The sequence below is a fragment of the Ambystoma mexicanum genome, chromosome 1p (assembly GCF_040938575.1).
Source record: "Ambystoma mexicanum isolate Mex_15411 chromosome 1p, UKY_AmexF1_1, whole genome shotgun sequence".
Classification (NCBI taxonomy): Eukaryota; Metazoa; Chordata; class Amphibia; order Caudata; family Ambystomatidae; genus Ambystoma; species Ambystoma mexicanum.
Window position 1 is genome coordinate 458,886,760 of NC_090921.1, and position 24,828 is coordinate 458,911,587.

General features: G+C 46.1%; 1 protein-coding gene across 4 annotated transcripts in view; it reads left to right on the forward strand.

The window, feature by feature from the left end:
- Nucleotides 1-24,828, forward strand: part of REX1BD (required for excision 1-B domain containing) — a 298,422-nt gene that overhangs the window by 211,607 nt on the left and 61,987 nt on the right. For 2 of the 4 annotated variants that reach the window (XR_011303914.1, XM_069649293.1), the window contains exon 4: nt 18,580-18,789. Coding sequence is in view for 2 of the 4 variants with exons in the window: in XM_069649293.1 (XP_069505394.1) it covers nt 18,580-18,789 (210 nt within the window). In the remaining 2 variants the exon portion in view is untranslated. The remainder of the gene's footprint in view (nt 1-18,579; nt 18,790-24,828) is intronic. The other 2 variants (XR_011303913.1, XM_069649292.1) reach the window with 1 other exon arrangement.

Consider the following 24,828-nt stretch of genomic DNA (forward strand, 5'->3'; position numbering starts at 1 on the left):
GGGGGCCCCACCTACTACACTTAGTATTAGAATCAATTAAGGCCCTTACTTGCCTTCCATTTACCCAGGCTTTTTCACATGAATAATCTTTGGAGGCTTCACATAAACAGATACTAAAGCTCTACAGCTCCTCTTTGGGGTCGTCAAACAACTATAGGTAAGTCCCTGATATTCTTTGGACAGTTCCAAGCAACATTTCCGGTTTCTCTAAAATAAAAACAGACGGGAGGAGATGGTCTACTGTATTTTATTTCATCCCTTCAGCTTTTATCCTTAGTTTTGGGATCCCTTCTTTTAATTTCTATTTTGTCTTGGGTCATCCCTTCTTTAATTCTATACAACCCCCCGTTGTTTATCCATTCCTTGTGGGTGAGGTCGGTGGATAAGTTTATGATCCCTCGTTCCTCCTACTGATGGCCTGAGTGGAATTGTTTAGCTGCATCGGAGTGGTTTTGTGCAGTCTCAATGGCTGTGGCTAAGGTAGGTTGCTTTAACTGTAGAACGGCTTTCTGCAAAAAGGGGGTAAGGAATTAGTGAATTGTTCTAGGGTTAACATCTCTGTCAATTCTTCTAGGGATTTGTTATTAATCCACACGACCATTGTGTTTTTGACATGTTCACCCATTTCCACGGGGTTTCCCCTGGGTTTAATCTAATGGCCCTCAGTTTCTGCATATAAAAATTGCAAGTTTGCCCCACTTTTGATGGATAGAAATGTGGCAGCCTGTGCAAGATTAAATAGTTGATGGGAGTTTTGTAGTTCTCCTTTCAACAAAGGGCCCAAGTAGCATCTTTTGAGTTTCTCTTCCCATCCTAGTTGGTCAGTTAGGTGTTCAAAGTTCAAGAAAAAAATCCCTAAATCTTCGTCTTCAAGATAGGGTTGAAGTACCCCTTGTGGCAATAGGGGTCTTGCCTGCAATTCAATCAGTTTAGTCACATTTTCTTGGAGTCTAGCTTCGGTCTGTATCTGATGGGCCGCTAACTGGGCAATGACATTTGCTTGGTCGGCCATTTCTTCCGGGGGCATAAGGGTTCCTTCAGTGGATGGTTCAGAATCAGAATAGAAACAGAAATAGAATAGAAACAACTCTCGACTCTGTCGGATAAGGTCTTGAAGTCTTCTGATACTTCCGATTCTGAGTCTGCCAAAGGAAGGTAGTTGGGTTGGTTAATCTCTAACCCTGATGACCCCGCGACAGATGACAATTGAGTGCCGAAAAAAAAGGTTTGAGGGAGGTGGAGGGTTCAAAGCACTAGGTCTAATGAAAGTAAATATGGTTCAAACTTTTAGTACTATTCAATCCCCTTGTATATTATCATGGGAGAGAGGAAGGCGGTGCAATAATAGCTGAGTCTTAAAGAACAAATCCTGTTGGCCAGTCGGGATCCAAAGTTGGGAGAACATTACCTCTTTTAGTGTGGATACACGGTCAAATTCAAGGATTTCAACGATTCCGTTTTCTCCTTCTGGTGGTAATACAATTATCAGCATGGGTTTCAATTTTTATTAGTTGAATCATATCCCACCTCTGACACCATATGTAAGGAAGGCAAGGCATAAAAGTAAGACAGACACAAGTGATCACAGTTCAAGGGTATTTATTAAACTGTAAAACAGGTGAGATAAACGCCTAAGCTAAACCTAACTCTAAGATGGGAGAAAGCTAAGGCCATCAAATAATAATAATAATACAGTACTAGTGAAGTCTATTCAAATAAAAAGTGCCTATACTAAAACAGCTATCGTCAATCCTTACCGCTATGCTACAAAAAGAGTGGGATATTGTTCACAAGAAAAGAAAGAAGTGTTAAAAAAATGATAAATCAGGATGTTATATCTGAGGTCTCCCTTCTCCATGTTTTTAGCACGGGACAAGGCGGGACTCTCGAGCACAGCACATCCCTGGGCTTCTCCAGCACAAGGTTACAGTTCCTTTTCCAAGTATCGGGACCTTCTGTGCTCAAGTTTCTTCACATGCAAAGTCTCTTGCTTCAGAGGGCCTGGTAGGTCAAAACAACAAAACAAAAGTTCCTTCTGTTAATCTTTACATGGGGTGAATACCTGTCACCCTTGGATCCCGCTCAGTCGGGCCCGATCCTTTCTCAATCGCCAGTCTCCCTCAGTCGGGCTCAGACTAACTACTCACTATGGATGTCCCTCAGTCAGGTTCACATTTGGCGTCATAATGTTGATGGGTTTCTTTAACACTATACGGGATTCACTTCCCTATGTTTTCCAGTCCCCAGTCAGGCTTTCTCTTAAGCCCCCAGTCAGGCTTTCTCTTAGCCCCGAGTCAGGCTTTCTCTTAGCACCCAGTCAGGCTTCACACAGTTCTATCATCACTATGCGTTTGCATGCATCCCCCAGTATGTTTCAGCGGAGGCTTTGCGGTTTGGGGTTGAAAAGGGCAAGAGCAACTCCCTCCTTGACGTCCTTGTGGATCTTGCCTTCTTTCTCCTCCGTTTGAACTGCCGTCCTGGAATGGCTGGTTCCTCGTGCGTTCTGCCTTGCTCGGAGTGTGTGCTTGTGCTCGTCCTTTTATCCCAATGGGGAAAGGAAAGGGTAGTAAGGTTTGTGTAGTTGTCAGTGATTGCCTGACTCTGCCTGACCCTTGTGTTGGGACATGTCAGTTAAACAGCTTGTGTATTAGTCTGTTGTTGTTCACGCTGTGAGTAAGTGTTCGTATTGAAAAGGGGGGGGTAGAGTTTCTAAGGTTTCTGCTGTGCAGAATGGGGAAAAGGTTTCCTAAGAAAGGGGATACCACATCTCACCCTTTGTTGTCCCACTTCCACTCCCCGATGACCCCTCATCCAGGTGATCCTCCCTCACTAGTTCACCCCCAGGATCTGGATCCAATAGCGATGGCCGTGTCCTGGCCACCTGGATGACAGATCCTCTGGGACTAGTAAGTGAGACACCTTCAGGTTTCTCACATATCCTCCCTTCTGAAAAAATCTAATTTGGACACTGACAATCTGCAGAATTATTGCTCAGTTGCAGGCCCGCTTTGGCCCGGATATATGGCGGAGAAAATTGTCACAAGCCAGCTACAGGAGTTTGTAGAAAGAGAGTCTCTTTTGGACCCACTCCAATCTGGTTTGCAACCTAAATTTGTGACGGACACTGCGCTGGTAGCATTCTGGGATGAACTTGTATGGGTTGCAGACCAGAAGCATCTTTCTGTATTAGTCATGCTAGACCAGTCAGCAGCATTTGATTCGGTGGACCATGGCATCCTTCTCAAACGACTGAGAGAAGTAGGTCCCGGTCTCAGCTAGAGCATTAGGTGGTTCACCTCCTTTTTATAAGAGCGCCAGCAACAGGTGACGTTGAGAGGTTATATTTCAGAATCTCTATTGCAGGATTGCAGAGTCCCCATTATAATAATAATGATAATTTAGCATTTATATGGTGCTACGAACCCTCAGATATCTGAGCGCTGCTTATTACTACCCACGGTGTGTGGTGCTCATTTATCGACCTCGGAAGGATGAAATGCTGAGTTTGGTCCTGCCGGGATTTGAACCTGCGTCAGTAGGCTCTGCACAGATGTCAAAGCGAGTGCTCTACTCGCTGTGCTATCGGATCCGCTATGGATGGTTTCCAGTCATATGCAGACTATACTCAGGCGTTCATTAGTTTGGATAATGTGGAGGAGTCATTCATGAGGTGTTTGGACAAAATTAGCCGCCGGATGTCTGCCAGTTCTCTCCAACTTAATTCAAACAAGACGGAGGTCGCCCTATGTGGACCACAGCATCTCCTTAAAGGGGATAAATGCCCTCCACCCCCAGTCTTGCTGGGTACTGAATTACAGTATGCATCCAGGTTAAAGTCTCTTGACTGCATATGGCAGAATGATCTTGGCTGTGAAGGCCAAATCTGTGCCAAAGTGCAGGTCGTGTTCTACTATTTTTTGCGCCTGCTGAGACATGCTCTTCCTTTCGTCCCTGTAGATGACCACGCGGCTGTGGCTGGAGCATCGGTAAACTCAGAGCTGGACTATTGTAACAGCCTTTTAACTGCCATTCTGGCTAAACAAGTTCAGCGGCTCAAAAAGGCTCTGAACGCCAGGTTTAGATTGGTGTTTGGAGTAAGGAAGTCCACACCTATTCCTGGGTTTCGTCGCTCTCTCCATTGGCTGGCAGTGGAAGAAAGGATAAAATTTAAGATCCTTTGTTTGATATACAAGAACCATAACGATCTGGCACCTGCATATCTGACAGAAAAATTGAAATGCTATCAGCCAACACGGGCACTTTGATCACAGGATAAACTCCTTCTGGCTATTCCGTCATCTTCCTGTGTATATAGAGGCGACCGCAGATTCTCTGTGTTTGGACCTAAACTATGGAACAGCTTCCCATGGGAGAATAGGAAGGAGTACGTTCCTCAGTTTCGGTAAATAATCATGACATGTTTGCTTGTTGGAAGTCTGTTTACTTTGGAGCAGACTGCTAATGGCCAGTTCTGGGATGAGGGACACTCTTTGAGTTTTATGTTTTTTATGAGCAATAGACAGATTAGTCATTTTATTATTTTCTACCTTGCCACCAGCACCCCTCTTTTCCCAGCCTCTTTAGGTTCAGAGCTTATGAAGGGGTATATAGCGTAAACTCTATTAAGGATATGATGCTATGAATTAATAACACATAGAATAGACAAACTGTACTGAAAAGATTTTTTTGTAAACACATTTTATTGCCATTTCATTGTACTTGTTACAGTAGGCAGTAAGCAGCAAGTAGTTGAGCGAAGCATTTAGATAGATATAATGTTGTATACCAAAACATAACAATAATAGGGTTCTTGGGGTTGTGGGCTTCCCTGTAGCTTGCATTTTCATGCGCCGCCCTGTGGTAGGATTTGTGCGGCTTTATAAGCAGGGAAGCTGAAGTAAAGTCTTCTGCCCCCTCTTGCCGTGGTGCCGTTGCCTCTCGTGGAGAAATGTTTTCTTTCCCTTAGCCTTTAACTTTTTAACCCCCAACATGCTATCCCTATCCCCCCTCCCCGCAACTGTGAGTTGCATCCAAAGTGTTTCGTGTTGAAAGTCTCTTTCGGGCCTGCTTCATGGCATAGGCTTGTGGTGCCTCTGCCTGGTTGACCTAGCATCTTGTGGGTAATATGTTCTGATGTTGTGGGTTAGTGGTCGTATGGTCCTAGACTGACCCAGTTCGTGTAGGCATCTGTGATCCCCTTAGACATACTGCTCTATGAGGTCGCTGAATTTAGAGACTCTGGGGGGGTTAGAGGTTTGCCTTTTGGCCATGGCCGCCAGTTCGAGTCTGCATGTTTTCGCTAGTAGTTCTGTGCGGTCGGATTGTGAGGGAGGGGTCTTGGCTTTCCAGTGGATGATTAGTGATTTTCTTGCTGGAAATAGGATTATACTGACGAGTCTGCGGGTTAGTGGGTCTTCGTGCCAATCATCTACCCCTACTCCCAGTAGCATTTCCTGGGGCGTGAATGCGACTGTGGCTCTTTCTATTCTCTCTGTCTGATGGTGGACTCCCTTCCAGTACTGGATGAGTTTAGGGCAGTGCCATAGGATGTGACCTGTCGTGCCTAGATATCTGCAGTCCCTCCAGCATTTGTTTGTGTGTATGATTCCCATTTGGTATAGTGTTGTGGGGGTATAGTATAACCATTGTATAATTTTGGATTGGCTCTCTCTGTTCTTAAGGTTAACGGATATCAGGGGTATGGCAGCGTAGCATTCTAGGATATCTGAGATCTCGATCGGGGAGCCCAGGTCTTCGGTCCAGGCATGCGCTAGGGATTGGTTGTGTCCCAGATTGTTTGGTATCACCATTTGGTAGAAAGTGCGCAGGTGGGGGAAAACATTAAAGTGGTGCTCCATTTCCGCCTCGCAGGGGGCCGGGGTTGGTGTTTGTGGTAGCTGTGTGCTGTATTGGCGTATGACGCTGCTGAGTGTGTGGTAAGTGAGCCATTCGCCAGCGTTTAGCCCCAGTTTGAGGTGTGCGTCTTGAAACGTCGTCCCTCGTCGCTTATGTCTATTATTCTTAGTTTGGCCCAATCCGTGTCTTGTTTATGGTGGATTTTTTTTTTTAGCTGTGAGAATCACCCTAATGCTAGACTAAGGTGGTGCTAGGCGGGCTTGGATCCCTTGTGTTGCTCTGAGTCTGTGCCATTGTTTAAAGGTGGGGCCGATTATTGGGTGCTTCTTTGTAGCTGGGGGGAGCAAGTTGGGACGGGTGGCCATAATTTCGATTGGATTGAGTGAGTGGTTTCATCGATTCGACCTCCATTGCCTTCCAACTGGAGTCGTCTGTGTGGTCTAGCCAGCGCTTTGCCCAACAAACCTAGGCCGCCTTGTTATAGGACTTCAGGGAGGGAGCTGCAAGACCACCGTTTGGTTTGGCAGCTTGAAGGGTTGGCAGGCGGAGTCTTGCCTTCTTCCCTCTCCATATGAACTTGGGAGCCAGAGGATGGGCCAACTGGGATTATCATTGCGATGTATGTGAGTTTTGGGAATGAGTTAATTTTAGTGGCGTTTATCCGCCCGTTCAGGGAGAGGGCCAGTGTGTCCCATCTCTTCAGATCTTGGCAGATGCGTGTTATTTTACTGGGGTAGTTCAGGTCACTGATATTCTCCAGTGAGGCGATAATATTGATCCTGAGGTACTTTATGTGGCCCATTTGCAAGGTGAAGGGGGCTATTCCCCCTGGGTCCCAAGGGATGTCTGGACTTAGTGGCAAGATCTCGGATTTGCTCCAGTTGATATTGTAGCCTGCCATTGGGCCTATGTCTTGCAGGAGCGACCTGATGTATGTGAGGGAGGTGCGGTCTTTGCTGACATACAGTAGCATGTCATCTGCGTATAGACACACCTGATGTTCTTCCGTACTCTGTGTTATGCACTTTCATTGTTAGTCCACCCGTAGTTTGATCGCAATAGGTTCTATGGACAGCGCGTATAGGAGTGGAGATAGCGGGCACTCACGATCGAGAGGATACAAAGGGCACCGTTCCCTAAACCAACACCCAAGCAGTGCCCCAGGACCATAACCATGCGCCTGCTCAATTTCCAGCATAAGATGGTGATCCTCAAAGCATACAGAGAAGCGGGCCCAATCAGAGTCGGAGCAGAAAATATCAGATTCTTCAATGACTACTCAATGGAGGTCTCCAGAAGACTCAAGGAATTCAGCCTTTGAGGCTGAGGCAATTTGAGGCATTGAAGACCTCAGACCTCCACCACTACCTGAAATCCCCTGCTACATGGTGCGTTCAAATCGACAAACAATGGCATACGTTCGAGGACGCTGAAACCGCATGGCGATTTCTCCAGCAGCGTGACATAATTTCCACAGACTTGGGGCCTCATCATGAGTCTGGCGCTAACCCTTAAATGCGGCGGTAGCTCTATTACTGCTACATTTAAGGGCCTGCCAGATCATGGCTTTGGCGGATTTCCCCCAGCTCTTAGCTCTTAGCTGGGGGGAAATCCGCTGCAAAATTGCCGATTTTCGGCACGATTACCGCCGGCGGGAAATCCGCCGGTGGTAATAGCGTGGATTTTCCCCATTGGGCCCAATGGGGAATGAGGAATTCCCGAATGGGCCCAATTGGGAATGGGCAATAACCCTTCTGCCAAACCTGTGATCCAGCGCTACTAGCGCCGGGGGGTGTGGCGGTAGGGCTATTAGCGATGGCACTAGTAGCGCCAGCGTTACCGCCCAACTCGTGATGAGGCCCTTAGAACGGCCACCATCGGAGAACCAATGACCCCATCAACACCCCCCCCAACCAGACCACACACTAACGGCAAATGACAGAAAGCCAGCCGCAAGCCCTGGGGCTGGGGACCAAAGCGCTAAACAAAAAAGGAAAAGGAAAAAAAGAACCATAAAACCGAAATAGGAGAAAAGAAAGGAAGGTATTGCAACACTAAGTCGAACCTCACTGGACACTCACCACAGGACCCTGGATCTTGAATCTGACACCAGCAACGCACCCCTCAAAAAACAGTTTCCGCGAACCATTCATACACCTAGCCACCACTGCCCCGAAGAAGAGGGGCATGCCGTAGCCCTGGCAGAGGCAACGAAAGGAATAAAGCAGTGGAAGCGGAGTGCAACACTTGGGCACGAGGGGTGCAGGGCTCCCTGTACCCCCCTGAACCCAGTGTCTTGGCGATCTCGCCATGTGTTGGAAGAGGACAAATTGTTGGTCCTACCCAACGTTCATACTTTGTTATCCAAGTTGTTACGTTAAGAAAGGTTAATGGCTCAGGTTGGAGCCACACCGAGTTGCATACCCAGAATCTCAAGCTGTCAGAGACTTGCCGCCCGAGCAGACATGGCGTTCAAGCCCTTAACCCGGGACACTCACTTCTTTGCGTACACAGCAGAACATACACACACCATCAATCACCCTGGTAACTGTCAACATGCAAGGCCTGGGCCACCCCATCAAGCGCAGACGCCTACTGAACAGCATGAGGGATCTACAGGTAGATGTAATCTTCCTCCAAGAAACCCACCTAGGCACCACGGAATCGGGGAAACTACAACAGGGATGGGTAGGGACCACGTATCGTTCCTCGCAGTAGGGGAAAAGAGGGGTATCCATCCTTATCCATAAGCGGGTCCCTCTCCAAATCCAACATACAATGGCTGACAAGGAAGGTAGATATACACTAGTCCAGGGAATCTTACACCAGCACCTCATCACACTCCTAAATGTGTATGCTCCCACCTTAGACAGCCCTTCCTTCTTCACCCAGATGTTCACAACATGTGCACAGTACATAGGTAATATCACGCTCATAGGGGGAGACCTCAACATCATCCTAGACCCCGAACTGGACCGTCAGGGCACAACCTCCGGAGGCCCCGTTATTCAGTAAAAACGGACAAGACCCTAATGCAAGACCTCGACCTAGTGGACATATGGAGAAGAACCTAATGCAAGACCTCGACCTAGTGGACATATGGAGGGAGAAACACAAACAAAGCAAAGACTACACATTCTACTCCCACCCGCACGACACATACTCCAGCCTGGACTACTGGCTTACCCCGGCAAACACGCTCCACTTAGCCGAGGACTGCAATATCCTCCCGACAATCATATCAGACCATGCTGCGGTCCTCTTACGATTAGCCCTCCCAGACACACCACACAAGCCTCCCTCCTGGAGACTGAACCTCCGCATGCTACACTACCCAGAACTCCTTGAACTTCTCAAAGCCGACTTCGAGCGGTTCTGGGAAGCCAACCTTGTACAGGGCTACACGACCCATAAGTGCTGGGACGCATTCAAAGCCCACATAAGGGGGCAATGCATCTCGAGATGGGCGTACAAACACAAGATGTGGGCAGAGGAAATCGCCAGCCTAACATCCGAACTGAGCAAAACCAAGAGGGACCACAAGAGAACCAGAGACAAGCTACTAAAACCCCAACTGAATAAACTCTGCTCTAAAATTAAACATGTCACTACCGACAAAGTCCAGAAGTCCTACACTAGCTGGTCCCAAGCATATTATGCCGAGAGTGATAAACCCCTGAGCAGCATGGCCATGGCTCTAAAGCAGCGCCAAGCCGCCCAAACCATAGCCACAGTACGAGATAAAACAGGGAAACCACTTGTGGGAGATGCCCCAATTAAAGAACTCTACACAGCCCCCGAAGACTTCTCTAATGCGAATATTGACCCCTTTCTGGATTCCATACAGATCCCCAAATTCTCTGCAGATCACTTATCTGCCCTAGAAGCACGTATCACAGCAGCAGAAATAGCATGCGGTATTACCTCACTCACAGCCGGAAAAGCGGCAGGGCCAGACGAGTTACCAGTCGAATTGTATAAAAAATTAGACCGAGACATTTCACTCCAGCTGGAAGAGGCTTTCAACGAAGCTACCAACCTCGGTAGCCTCCCCCAGTCAATGCTTTCCGCCAACATAGTTGTCTTCCATAAAGCAGGACGCGACCCAGAGTTATGCGGATCATACAGACCCATATCCCTTATAAACGCAGATGCCAATATCCTAGCCAAATGCAGAGCCAGGCGCAGACAAAACAACCTCCCGAATATCATTCACAAAGACCAAACGGGGTTCATCCGCAACAGGCACTCCAGCAATTATATCAGAAGGCTCCTACACGTGGTAGCGGGAGATAGGGGTCCGGATGATCTAATACTGACAATAGACACAGAAAAGGCCTTTGATAAAGTACAATGGGACTTCATCTTCAAAGTCCTACCGCAATATGGTTTCCCCCCTACTTAATCCAACTGATCAGACTGCTATACACGGCCCCCACAGCCGCAGTCGTAACGAATGGCATCACCTCCCTGCTCTACTGAAAACATTTTAAAGGTGATAACATGGCAATATGATGGCAGAATGTGACTGCCACACAGGGATGGCATGAGGGAGTGAGAACGATATTTTATTGCATGCGTAGCCTGGCTTCTTGAGTTTAATGATTAGGGTTTAGGCCCTCCTTTCTCCATTTGTTTTATCATAGACCTTTAGGTATAGAGTGTGAGGGAATCCATCACAGGGAAACCCTTCGAAAATGTGAGGGCAAGTGTTAAGCATCATTTGGAGAAGAGGAGAGCAGAATAAATCTGTCTTAAGTATATGTGTGCATACTTGCAATCTTCTGCATCCAAACATCTGTGATGAATCCGGGTAATTCATCCCTACTTCCCTAAAGGGAGCCACCACTTTGGGCTAGGGAGGTGAACCTGCTCAGCAAACTCCCCTATAGGGGACAAGGACGCCCATTCCCTTGGGGAACTCTATACAACATGTACTTTCTGCCGGTGTCCAGTCAACTCGTCGAAAAAAAACTGGTCGACTGCAATTTGGTCGACGCAATTTGGTCGAAAACCAAATGGTCGAATATTTTTTTTTATTTATATATTTATTTTTTCGGGTTTTCGTTTAGTTAAAAAAGGGGTTTTTAGAGAAAAAAAGGGGGTTGGGGGGGGACCCCCCCAAAATAAAAAAAAAAAAGGGTTAAAATAAAAAAAAAAAAATTTCGACCATTTGGTTTTCGACCAAATTGGTTCGACCATTTGTCTGGTCGACCAATTTTTTTCGACGAAATGTCTGGCAACCCTTTCTGCCTATATGGGAGTTAATAGAGCAGAAAAACCTCTGTCTTTGGCGCAAGGTAATGCTGAATTCCCTACCTGTTGGATCACATGTTGTGAATGACATGTCATTTCAGAGGAGTGGAAGACGAATAAACAGCCAAGGATCATGGAATGGAGGAGGAGAATCCCAGAATCAAGATGACTACATGACATGAGAGCATGGGCCAGGGGAAGAGCCGCACAGAGCTACAGAGCCTGCGGCAGTGCAGAAGCGAAGGAACACCAGAAGGGGTTGCGATATGTCCCTGGAAGCAGTGCACACGGCCAGAGGAAGCGAGGAGACTGAGGGACGCAACCACGCATTAGACGTGGTGGGCCCGGTGCTCGTCAAAAGACACATAGTCCCGAGTCAACAGGAACATAAAATGCTCCACTCTCAAGCCGAGAGCCAGAGAGGATCATGAGAAAGGTGAGGCCTGCAGAAGGGGAAGACCGCCTACTTCCAAGAGCAAGGAGCAGCGAGCAAAGAAAGATGCCACCCCCGCTACCGGGGCTGATCCTTCCTGGAGCAAGGAACATCACTCCACATGTACACAGGTTGCTCAGCTGAATGAGGGAGTGTAAAGGTAGAGACATAGCGAATGAGGGGAATAAGACCCTAAACTGAACAGAGGGTTCCAGATAAACAAAGAGTGAGAGAGAGACCAAGCAGACAAGGGGTGATGGGAGCCTGGGGAGCCTGAGAGACTCACCATCCAGAAGGGTCACAGCGACCCGAGAGAATCAGAGAGTCTGAAACCGAGAAGGGTCACTAACACACTGTTGAGCCCAATAGAATAGTGGGTCATGAGACCCCAATCGACTTACAGCGGAAGTACCCACAGAGTGAGCAGGAAATAACACAGGGTAAACAGAAATCCCGGAAACTGGTCGAAGTGCGCAGAGAACTGAAGAGCGAGAGAGAGCCCAAGCAGACCAGGAGTGGTGGGAGCCTGAGAAGCCAGAATGGCTCCCTACCCAGATGGGTCACAGGGACATTCGAGAACCAGAGAGTCTGAAACCGAGAAGGATCACAAAAACACTGTTGAGCCCAATAGAATAGTGGGTCATAAGACCCCATTCAGCTTACAGGGAAAGTGCCACAGAGTGAGCAGATAACATGGGGGCCGCAGGAATCCCAGAAACTGGTTGAAGTGTGGACAAAACCGACAAGTTGGTGGAAGGGAATCAGAAGATTTCCCTCCACATAAAGATCGTTTTTGTTGTAATTTCAGGAACTTGACATTCTTTGGGAATCTTTAAGTACCAGAACTGTTTTTGCCTCGCAAGGTACTTTTGGTTGAATACATTATGGGATCAAGATCCAGGAGGGAGTCCTGGAAACACTAAGAAGGCTCCATGAAGAACAGATGGAATGCAAGACATATTTGTGTTACATTTTTGATAGGTGGTAGGGCCAATTTAGTGGATAGGTTTGGACCGAGGACTATTTTTGTTTTGGACTCTAGAGGAGCACCTTAGTTTAGTTTGGGTAGGAAGGGGAGCCCCCTTTTTAGCAATAGGGATAGGAAGGGATTTTTCTTTTTAATTTAAAAAAAACGACTTGCACCAATCTCCTGTCGCCTGAGTGCTTCTTCGCTCTTGCAACACATTGTTGTCAACAAGTGGTAGTCCTGCCCATTCAAGAGTCCTACTGGTGCCCCTCTGCACCAGCCAACACTGAGCCACTAGAACTGAAGTGGAGCCCATAAAAATAAAGTGCTGCCATAAGTTGCCTGCGTGTAAAGCACGGGAAAGTGGCAAATTATGCATTCCCGAAGATTCGGCGCTTGGACAGTTATCAGTTACAAGACTGGTAGCTGGGAATGAAAGACATTGATGAGAAACTTTGGGCCTATTGGAAAGTGAAAAACGAGTTGTCATGTAAAGGTGGGCTGTAGCCACTGGGACTTCAATTTATACCATCAGAAGACATCAGAAACAAAAACATTTGTATGGCTCTTGATGGCCACTGTGACAGGGTCAAAGGCATGACCCTGTCAGGGGGACCCTGGACCATTCCAGACCCGGGACAGAGGAGCTACCCTGGCGTAAACCAGAGCTAGCCCTATCCCATTAACGAGGAGAGAGATTTTTGGGGGGCAGGCCTCAGTCCTTAACCCCCCTCACAGGTCATGCTTGTTAACAAGGTACCACTGTCTGTCACCCAATGCCTGCTGCATCCTAATCTGGTCAGTTCTTTCTTTCCTCCTACTGGACTACCCAGCCCGGTATCCTTTGCAGCTGCAAGCGAGCCAAACGATCCACGAGAGAGAAAAATGCTGGGCACCACACAACCTACCGAACGACACATGAAAGCAGCCTGCAGCACACCGGGAAAACCAGCACTCCACTAGTCCGTCTATCCCTTGTTGCAACGGATAGACGGACAACAGCTTCCAGACCAGAAACAGGGGAGTGGAATCGAGAACAAATATGGGATGGACTAGGTTTGTCTTGCCAAACAGATGAGACACCTAACCTTCCAATCCCAGACAGACCCCAGGCAAATGGAGGGTGAGGCAACCGAAAACAAACAGAGTGAGCAGGGGCTTCAGAGGAGCAGGCGAGACACAGAAATGATCCTCAAACCGAATTGGAAGCAAAACCTGCCAGCACACGAAGATAGCCAAAATGAGCAGCCTGCGCATATGGTTGCTACCCTGCAAATGGAGATTTGCAAATGGAGTTTACCTTAATTTCTGGGAAATCATAGCCACAAATTGACCCACAGAGTCAGGTGAGTACTGGAATCAATGGAACGGGGAGACGCAGGAAAAGAACAGTATAAAAGGTGAGTGAGTAGAGACAGAGTGTACGTTGTAAGGGTGAGGTCATGAGGTGTTGGGGTGGAGCAAGAGACCAGGCTGAGGATCGACAGTGGAGCGTAGTGCTGAAGTGTAGAGTTCAGGTGATTTTGGTTGTGAGAGAGAGTGGTACCAGTTGAGTGCATGGTGGTGAGAGGGAGGTCTACAAAGTGACTGGGAAAGATGGAGAGGGAGAAGTGTAGTGGTAATTAGTGAGAGAGTGAGTGGTAAATTCTATTGAAGAAGGGTGTGGAGAAAGTGCAAGGCAGTAGTGGGCGTAGTGGTATGCACAGAGCGAAACAGAAGCTGGGCGGTAGTTGAACGAAATGGGCAGAGAGAGTGTGGTAAGTTGAGGGGAGAAAAGCATACATTCAGGATTGTGTGATGCAGAGAGTTGAGGTGAGAATGGGTAAGAAGTGAGGCGTGGTGAGGAGAGAGGTGAGAACAGGGCTGTGGAGAAAAGTGAGAAGAGAGGAGAAGGGTTGAGGAGAAGAGAGAGTGCATACATCGGGGATACAGAAGGGGGTAGAGGGGAGAAGAAGACCGAAGGGTGTGAGAGAAGGAGGGAGAGGTGAGTGAGAGTAAAGAGTGTGCAGAAGGAATGGGTGTCTGTTACATTCAAAATAAAAACCTAATTTCCTATTGAGAAACCTATGGAATGCTAGGTTGGGGCACCCAGAGAAAATCCCCAGAGGTTGCCAGACAAATAAGCCTTTGTGCCTTTAGGCTCACGCACAGCAGGTTTTACCGATCACTAGGGTCTCCTTGATTATGGCCGAGGTAGCCCACTGAAGGTTGAGAGAGAGAGAAGGCTATTAGTATACCCTGCCTGCATCCTTACCAGAGTAAAAACAGGGATTTCTAACATCTGGAAAAGATAAATCCTCTGGCCGTGTTTCGAATACTGGAAATTATTGAAGCCACCCATGACCTCGGCCAGATATTACAGCTACCAAGTGAACACTTAGGGACATATATTGGTGACCAGGCATTTACACCATGGCAGAGCGAGTGGTACGGGAATGTTGGGGGAATTCTTGAATGCATATAAATCATTGCAAGTTTGCAAACAACCTTTGTAGCCGATTACATAGCGGACGGGCCTGGGCTATGTATTGACATCTTGGTTCCACATTCAGTCATTGGACAGAGATGGAGATTTGCGATATTAATGATTGTCCACTATAATGGTATACAAAGTAACGAGTGAAGACATAACAGATTTTCTGTAAGGAGTTTTTAGGCGGGAAGGGTTTGTGGGGAAATTGTAAGTGATAATGAGCATCAATTAAAGAGTGCAGTTATGTGGAAATATGTCAGAAACAGAGGCATGAAATGAAAGCATACAGCAGTTTGCCATCAAGAGAGTAATCGGATGTTAAAGAGACTTAATCTGGGTCGCGGGAATGATCGAGCAAGCTGTTGCTAACAGTATAACTGTACACGGTGTGTGTACCTTAAATTCCTTTTGCAAATTGATGGGTGGTAGGGAAACCAAAACTTTCCTTAACCTTGCATGTGTTAAACAGAAATTAGAATCAGAAAATATTAATTCGAAAACCAATGGGGTCTGGTGAATTTTGTAATTGGAGGGGGATAAAAAACATATTTTCCTCAAATATGCAAGAGTGTCCATTTGTAGCTAGGAAAGGCTGAACCAATCTCCCCCCAAAAAATTGAAAAATTGGGTAAACAGCCACGCAGTTTGCTATTGGTTTTGTAGGGTAACTCATGAAAAGCAACTCAATAGATGCAATTAATCTACACTGCATAGGAGCCTTTATGAGCACATTTTCATGATGACATTCCGCACAACATATGCCAGTATAAAAAGTATGTTCAAGCTAATTATACCCATACATTTCCATGCTGACTGCACCAATATATCTCAGTATTCCAATATAAGAACATTGCCATTACAAATGCCATTCCACAATAACTGGCTGCACCAATGTAGGACAGTCTAGACATGTAATGACACTTATCAAGTTTGCTTTATTGTAGATAACCAGTAAAAAATGCCATGCCACTGTACGGTAGTATAGCTAGACCAGCTGCACCAAAATGCCAGTCTAGCCATATAATAACACTTATCATGTTTGCTTTATCATAGATGCCCATTTAACAATGTCATGCCAGAGTAAGACATGTCTAGATTGGCTCATGTGCACCCATCAATTAAGGAGCGTATTGCTACAGCGCAAGATACGAGTGTAGAGTATTATGCTAAACTGATGGGGATACAGGAGCATGATAAATTGTCCGTGGGTGAAAAGGTAAAAGTCAAGTGGGTAGGGTGTCGAAGGAAAAGATCAAGTATCCCAAACCAATGAAAGGGATGCATGTTTATCGCAAATGCTGTGTGATTAGAAACTAATAACGTGAAGAATGTGTACAGGGTTCCAAAATGTAAGGGTATAAGGCATGGAAGTGGTATTAGAGCCAAAAGGAAGATGCTTGTGTGGTGATGGTGAATAGGAATAATGAAAGGGAAAGAAAACAGTTTGTAGAGCCCGAAAGATTAAGTGGGTGGTCGGAGAGAGAAAATACGTTGTTGCCTTTGGAGATTCCCGTTATGGGACAAACTGAGCCCCCCTCCCCCACCTCCTGATCACTATGGACTAACCCAAGATGTGCAAAGAGGTGGTGTAGCGAAAGGGTGTTGCCATCACAGAACCGTGGGTATCTAATAGAATGGGATTCCAGCCCCAAGAGAACATTACTAGAAAATGGGGGCAGACATTAGGAATCAGTTGGAGAGGAGGATAGACTCCAGGGCTGTGCTCCAGGACAGTGCCTTTTATCACTAATAACTCTGACCATCTCTCATTCTTTTATGACCACACATTAAAAAACAAATTGAAAAAAAGCAAGAAAATGCCTTTTAGGTGATGCTTTCTTAGGAATTGATGTTCGACAGTGACGGTGCCTAGAGAGGCTCCCATCTCATTCTAAAACAGGTGTGTCCTGCAGATTTACTGCAGTTTTTATTGCTGTAGTGAGAGCAGATAATTCAAACTGCAGCAGTAAGGGGGGGTGCGGGGGCTGTCTAAACTATAGGCCCCTTGAAATGTCCGGATGCTTGTCATTGAACAGTCGAGTTCATGCAGCTCCTAGGATTTAATGTGTTTGCACGGAGTGCCATCAACCAGAAGAGCACTTAATTCTTGGGTTGAGATTTGAGCCAAAGGCACATAAACTGTTTCTCATGATGTCTGTGCTAGTTTCTGACTGGACCCTCTGTATGTAGCACAAGTCATATCTAATTCTAAAATGTTGGATAACCTTCAAATATATCACAGAATCCCATTCTGAGAACAGTTTTTAGGTAACCCATTGATGACCGTGAATAGATTAGAGCCTGAACGAAATGTGGTCGTTTTACATATGGTTGACTCATTTTGATCGACCTTGGTCAACCAACCCCCCTGTATTATTTTCCTGTTATGCTGGATCCCACATGCACCCCTCCGTACCTCACTCCCAATCCCCATTTGGCCGATTCGATCAAAGTCGGTCGACTCAATGCTAAACAATCTTTTTAAGCAGGGCATTCCCATGAGTATGTTCCAATCAAAAGAAGGATCATTGCTACATGTCCCCCATCCGCCCACACATTGACGCAAAGTGGTCAGAAACGGAAGATATTTATTTTGGTATTGCAGTGCGGTGTGATGGAGGGTATTGCATGATATGTAGCCCTAAAGTTCTCAGGAGATAAAGTACATCTATTCTGTCACGTGGAGGTTCTTCAGCAGAATATTCATATTGCCGTTCACATGGCTTTAAAGTGATTGTTTGCTGTCATGCTGTTTTGAAAAAAGATTAATTATTTACACATCTATAAAGGAGCTAGGTAGAGACTTTATTCATTATTTAACTGCTCTAACGCAGAAAAGTGTGTATTGATCTCATTATTTGTATAATTTTGTGTTGCCCATCACATAGCTCCAAAGTGAATACTGTCTAGAAGATGCCACATCACCCTTGTAGTGACAAAGCATGATTTATTTGTATTTTTTGAGGACATGGAAGCTCATGTTGCTCCTCTTTGTAATTTGATGGCGGGGACCTGGTATGTTTTGTACTCGGACATATCAAGGTTCCCGCTGCATAATGTTCATCATTTGCACTCAGGAGTACACAAGCATGTCCTGCACTTTTGCATTCCACTGTGGAAAGTGAGTAAACGTTGCTTGTCATGCTGGCATGCCATTCAGTGTTTTCTTGTAATTGTGAACGCTGCTTGCCATGCACGCATGGTGAGCAGCATTCACAACTAAGATGAAACGCGACCCGACATTTTATTGGAAACGCTGTTTGCCATGCAGCGTGTACAATGGATCCCTATGGGGTGCTCCTGCTTTATGCTGGTGCTTAAAGCTGGCGGGCTTCATGGGCATTTCCAGCATTTACACCGGCCTGAAAATCCATGCCAGTGGCATTGTATGGCACAGAGTAAGGAAGGTAACGTAAAGGCACTCAGCCCCTCCTCGCCGTCATTAAAATGATTGAAAATGGAGCTGAACATTAATGGAAGCCGTTAATGCCTTACTCAAGTGATCAGAACTGACATGTTATGCCTTAAATGATTATAGCAGCATCTGTAGATGAATGTGTAATTGCTTCTGACTGTAAAACCTCTTTCTTCCAGGGGACATCAGGCATACCTGAGAACTAGTCCACACTATGGTTTTGTCCAGTACAGGCAGCTGGTCCATGAAATTACGCTGGCTTTCGGAGGCATTTCCAAAGAGATGATCCAGATTAAGGACCGCTTCCGAGAAGTGCATGGCCGCTCAGATCTGGCCCAGCACATCGAGAGAATGCAAGAGCATGAAAAAGAGAAATTGGAACTGGTACGGTAGGGTATGCAGCTTCCCACGGCAGGGGATAGGCTTCTTTGCGTAAAATGGATAAACGAATCCTATACATATATGCAATCGCCATAATGCTCAATGGTAATCTACCACTAAATATATTTTGCCTAAACATTTCATATAGTACCGGGTTCAGTCATGCAAACATTCTAGTGCCCTTAGTTAATTAACCCGTCAGCACTTTTGATGATATTTAGTTATTTCACTACATTTATTACAGTTACACTTCCTTGAAGGTTAATTTCTATTTTCCTACCTATTGCATCGATCATGCTTTGTCAATGGCAGTGATGGTATTGACATATTTCTCCTAGCTCTTTACAAAGTTATTCCCAGAGAGGTGAGAACCTGCCATAACCAACTCTGAGGAATTGCCAAGACTCTCTAATTTTGGGTTAGGCTGGAGGAGAATACTTTTATGCCTCCCATGAGAGATAGTCACATGCATCCCTCAAACAGCAAAGGGCCTTCTGGGCCGAACTACTAATCACAATGGAATCCAAGGACCGCCCTACCTCTTTAGCCATCTTTGTCAAATAAGGAATCGGAGCTAAGGGCCTACTGTATTTAGGATTCTGTCTTGGCCTCACTCACTCCTTTGGATAAATCCATGCCATACTATGAAAAAATACCATTCATTTTAAGATAAACCACTGGGGTAACACAGCGATTTGAAGGAATGGTAGAGCAATGGCACTTCGCCTACATTGTGGTACAGGTAGAAGTGTCAAGGATGGAACAGAGAAATTGGCCCGGGAAAGCCATTACTGGAGTGACTGGATATCATTCCCATGAATGAATCTGAATGAGATGTATCCCTAGGATTTAAAATGGGCTCACCAAGTGAATCCTGCAAGCGTGGGACATCCTCCTCTGCATCTAGTTCAGCATTCGGGATTTCCACCTAGCCTTCCCAGCAAACCAAGGTCAGAACCTTCTCAAATACTGTCCATATCAGAAAAGAAGGGTGGGGAACCTTTCCTGGTGCCCCCTGGCGATAGACCTAGAGTCGCTCTGCCCCTTTAAGCCAGGTCCATATCATACGCCTGGCCAGAAGGTCTGGAAAAAGCCAACAAAAGCTCACTGAAAGATGGCCCTGGATCTGTTGAAGTCCTAGACTTGGTGGCCCGAGGTAATGCTCCCATCCTGACCTGTGTGATTCTTCTTAGAGTGGGGCCTTAAAGGCTAAGAGTGGAGAAGACCCCACATCGCTGGTTTGTGCCCCTCCAGCAGTACTGGGGTACTATACTCTGTGTTGCCTGATTTAAGTATGGGCACAGCTTTATCCAGAGAAAGTTGTAAACAATGCTGTTAAATTGTCCACAAATCATTTGTCAGACGCTTTCCGCATACAACACGCCTGCATATGACCAGACCATAGATTGCCATAACTCGTGGAAGTCTCGTGGAAATCTCGTGGAAATCTCAGAAGGGAGAGAAAAGAACAACTCCCCTCCCGAGCAGCACTGCTGAACCTAGTGAACATCTAGCAGCGTGTTCCACACGCCCCGCAAGGTGCTTACCTCAGAACACTGCAACGTCCTTAGGCACTGAACACGTCGGAGCTAGCAGGGTGTATACAAAAGGTAAAACATGAAACCTCTTCAAAAGAGAGCGTGACATAATTTATGAAAAAAGGTTGTGCTGGATTATTGTTTTTTCATTTTAGGATTAGATCTGAAACCAGATTGGTAAATGCAACCCTGTGAACTGTGAAGATTTGTATTTATTTTGTAAGTACTTCTTACTGGTGTCAGTAGAAATAAAGCGAAGGGGATTGCATAATAGAAAGCATCCGCGCCTTGTCTTCGAACGCCTACCTTAAATGCATTCACAGTGGCCCGTGTTTATATCTGCCACAGTTTCTGGAACTCAGTGCATCTTATAGCAAATCTGTGGGAAAAATCATTTTGAATAATAAACGAAACTCTACCGACCCTGTTAATATAGTACTTGACATGATTTTATCCGGGCAGAAGCGGTTCATTGACCCGTCAAAAGAAACTTGGCATACAAAACATGTTCAGTATTGTCTCTAATTGGTGAGGCGGGGCGACATTAACGGGGTGGATCCAAATGAAAGCTCCTGGTTCCCAGGCGTTGTAACCTCTGGTTTTTCAATAGGATGGGTCAAACGAGAGCCTGAACTTTTACGTGCATGAGAATGGTACGCATATATGTCGTGGACATGGAACGCAGGTGCTTGGAATCAGATGCTGCAGAATGATGAGGAGAATAAGGGGGCACCTGAGCTCTGAATGCGGATTTTGATTTTGGACATTTCTTACACGCACCAGACAGACTTAACTGCATTCAGGCACAGGTGATAACTATACATCAGGGTTAGAGTGTGTAAGTACTACATATGAGCTATAACTGATTAGCTCATTTGAATAGGAAGGTTTTAACATCTTTTTGCATACCTTCAAAGACTGACATGCCCGAATTTCAACTTGTAACTGGTTCGACAGTTTGGGACCGGACACAGAAAACCTCCTTTCGCCCTTAAAAACCTGTTTGGCCCGAGGTATGCACATCAACAATTTATCTCCGGAACGGAGATCTCTTGTTGGCTGATAGCGACATACCCTGGCACTCATATATTGTGGTGCAAGACCATTGAAGCATCTGTACATCAGACAGGCCACCTTAAATTTAACTCGGTTTTCCACCATTAGCCAGTGTAGAGATCTGTGGAGGGCCGAAACATGGTCGATCTTCCCAAGGTGGCCAATCAGCCTAATCGCCGCATTCTCGGACCTCTGCAGTATAACCATCTGATTTGCTGGGATCCGTGCCATTAGACTATTACAATAGTTGAGGTGTGAGTTGGTCATGGCCGCCTACCACCACTGCATGGTCTTCCGTTGCAACCGAAGGGAGCATGTTCCTGAGCATGCGCAGTGAATAGTACACTGCCTTCACTTTTATTCCTGCCAGATATACCCAAGATTTTTAACTTTCCCAGAAAACTGTAGTTCCTCACCCAAAATCTGGGGGGCGCCCTTTGTCTTTCACCCATCATTTTACCTTCTGGCCCGAATCGTATCACCTCGGTTTTCGCTGCATCTACCTGTAACTGACTATATGCCAACCCCTTCTTAATCTCTCCCATGCATTGATTGATCTTCTCAAATGCATCAACAAAATTCTCCATCTCGATGTAAATCTGAGTATCGTCGGCATGGGAATGAAATCTTAACCCATGCCTCCTCAGTATGTTAAGTACCAGGCGAATGTCAATGGTGAAAGTGCCCAGCCCTGTGGGACTCTGCACTTTAGCCATAATAACTCTGAAAGGAAACCTCCCAATGTCTCCCGTTGGGTCCTATCCTTCAGGAAGGAACCAAACCATTCCACCACTGCTTTCGAAGCCATCCCAATTTTTTTCAATTTGTTGGAGCATGATCTGATGATCCACCGTACTGAAAGCCGCGGATAGGTCCAATGCTGCATAATGATGAGAAGAATAAAAAGACACCAATAGTGCCAGATTCTGAGCTCCCAATTCTGCAGACGCCTCACCATTCTGCAGAATGATGAGGAGAATAAAGAGACACCTAGGGCCCGATTCTGAGCTTCGAATGCTGCCGAATAGTGAGGAGAATAAGGGTACACCTAGGGCGGCGAGGAGAATAAGGAGACATCTAGGGCCCATTCTGAGCTCCGTATGCTGCAGAATATTGAGGAGAATAAGGGTACATCTAGGGCGGTGATGAGAATAAGGAGACACCTAGGGCTTGATTATGAGCTCTGAATGCTGCAGAGTGATGATAAGAGACACCTAAAATCCTATTCTGAGCTCCGAATGCTCCAGAATAATGAAGAGAATAAGGGTACACCTAGGGCGGTGATGAGAATAAGGAGACATCTAGGGCCCCATTCTGAGCGCCCAATGCTGCAGAATATTGAGCAGAATAAGGGTACATCTAGGGCGGTGATGAGAATAAGGAGACACCTAGGGCTTGATTATGAGCGAGTGATGAGAAGAATAAGGAGACACCTAAGACCCTATTCTGAGCTCTGAATGCTCCAGAATATTGAGGAGAATAAGGGTACACCTAGGGCGGCGAGGAGAATAAGGAGACACCTAGGGCTCGATTATGAACTCTGAATGCTGCAGACTCCTAGCTATTCTGCAGAATGATGAGGAGAATAAGGAGATGTCTAGGGCCCGATTCTGAGCTCCGAATGCTGCAGAATGATGAGGAGAATAAGGCGACACCTAGGGCCCGATTCTGAGCTCCGAATGCTGCAGAATGATTAGGAGAATAAGGCGACACCTAGGGTTCGATTCTGAGCTCCGAATGCTGCAGAATGATTAGGAGAATAAGGCGACACCTAGGGTCCGATTCTGAGCTCGGATTAACAGTAGGGTAGCTGACATTCTCCCCTCAAGTTTATAGCATCACCATTCTGAGGTGGGTGGAAAGACTGGCGGGGAGATGTTGTGCTTTCCTTCTGAGAAAGCTAGTGAGATCCCTTGTGGAGACAGTGTGTGCAGTAGTATCACTGCACGCATTTATTAAAAGACTGACACTTTTCTAGTTTACGAAAGTGTCTGTAAGCTTTAGTACATTAGAAAAGTGGTGCTGCAGTCTGGGAAATGCCTGGAAATGTGTGCAGTCTATGTTAACGGCACCCGGGGTGCCATATTTATCTCCTTTTTTACGTATGCAAAAGCAGCGCTCTGCCAGGAGAATCCCCCTGCAGTTACTGTATTGCATTCCTGATGGTTACCAGGTCCGTTGTCAGGGCATAAATCAGGCACATTCAAAAGCTTAGGCTTTCATGTCGCTGCAGCACATTCTTTGTCAGAATATGGTGGGTTTAAGAAATGTGTTGTTCCTGCTTGGAACAACACCTTTATATTTTTACACCGACATCTGAATCCGGCCCCTAGTGGAAACATGAGATATATTACGGTGAAAATAGTGGCAAGAGTGTTGTCGAGATGGCCGATTCGGGTAGTGAAAAGGGAGCAACATGTACTCATATTCTCTGGTATAATAGTTGTGGAGTCTCTTCCTATTCAGTTTATTGAATGCATGTCTTTTCATGCGTCTGCAGTGAACGGCCACACTTCTAAATACTTATTCCGATTAATAATGGGGCCTCAGGTTGATGCTCTTCTTTTCTTCTATTCCGAAACCGGTATGAAGAACACAGAGAAGGGGAGATGCTATTGGCTACTGCGCCTTGCAATTTGATTGGCTCGCCAACTGTGCTGTTTCTATTGTCTCTTGCATGTTTCCACTTGCACAATTAAGGGAATGTACTCCTTGGCGGTATGCGGCGCTCCACAATCACTGCTTTGTTGACGTGTGTTTTGGCATGTCGGAAGGAAATGTCCCCTCCAGCGTTGGCTGGGCATACGCGGTCATGAAAGACACAGCAGTCAGGGGAGGGCTACAGCAGATGCGGCAAGGCCTTGGCAGCGGCTTATCTTGTCATCCCACTGTAGTCAAAACAATGCTGTAGCTGGGGCGTGAAACATGCAACAAGGCAGGAAGAAACATGCATTTTCTGATTGCAGGGAACTCGCCCATATTGGCCAAATGAATTCCACCTGTTTGAATCAAGCCAACTAACGATTACCAAACATTTGCCTGTCATAGCAAAGTGTTTGTTTCCGCTTTTCCTTCCCATTGTGATCACCGACGCACGATGGAGGAGATTACTGTGTACGTTTCATAGTGAAAAATGGATTGCACTGAAAACGTTATTTTACAAGTGCATGAGGGCACCATCACAATTCCGTCGTTGCAAAGAGATCTATTTCTGGAAACACTCCCTAAATTACACAGTGATCGCCGCCACAGTGAACCTGTGCAAAGTGGTCCAGTGATGTTTTTCTTTTTTTTTTTTTTTTTTTCTCCCAACACTTTATTAGTTTTCTCATAAACAACAATAGTAAGAGAAACAATGTTTCACAGACAGTATAAGCATGAAATATAGAAACTGACAAAAGTATCTTAAACAGTTCATTTCAAGCTGAAAACCAACCATAGTGAAACAACCAT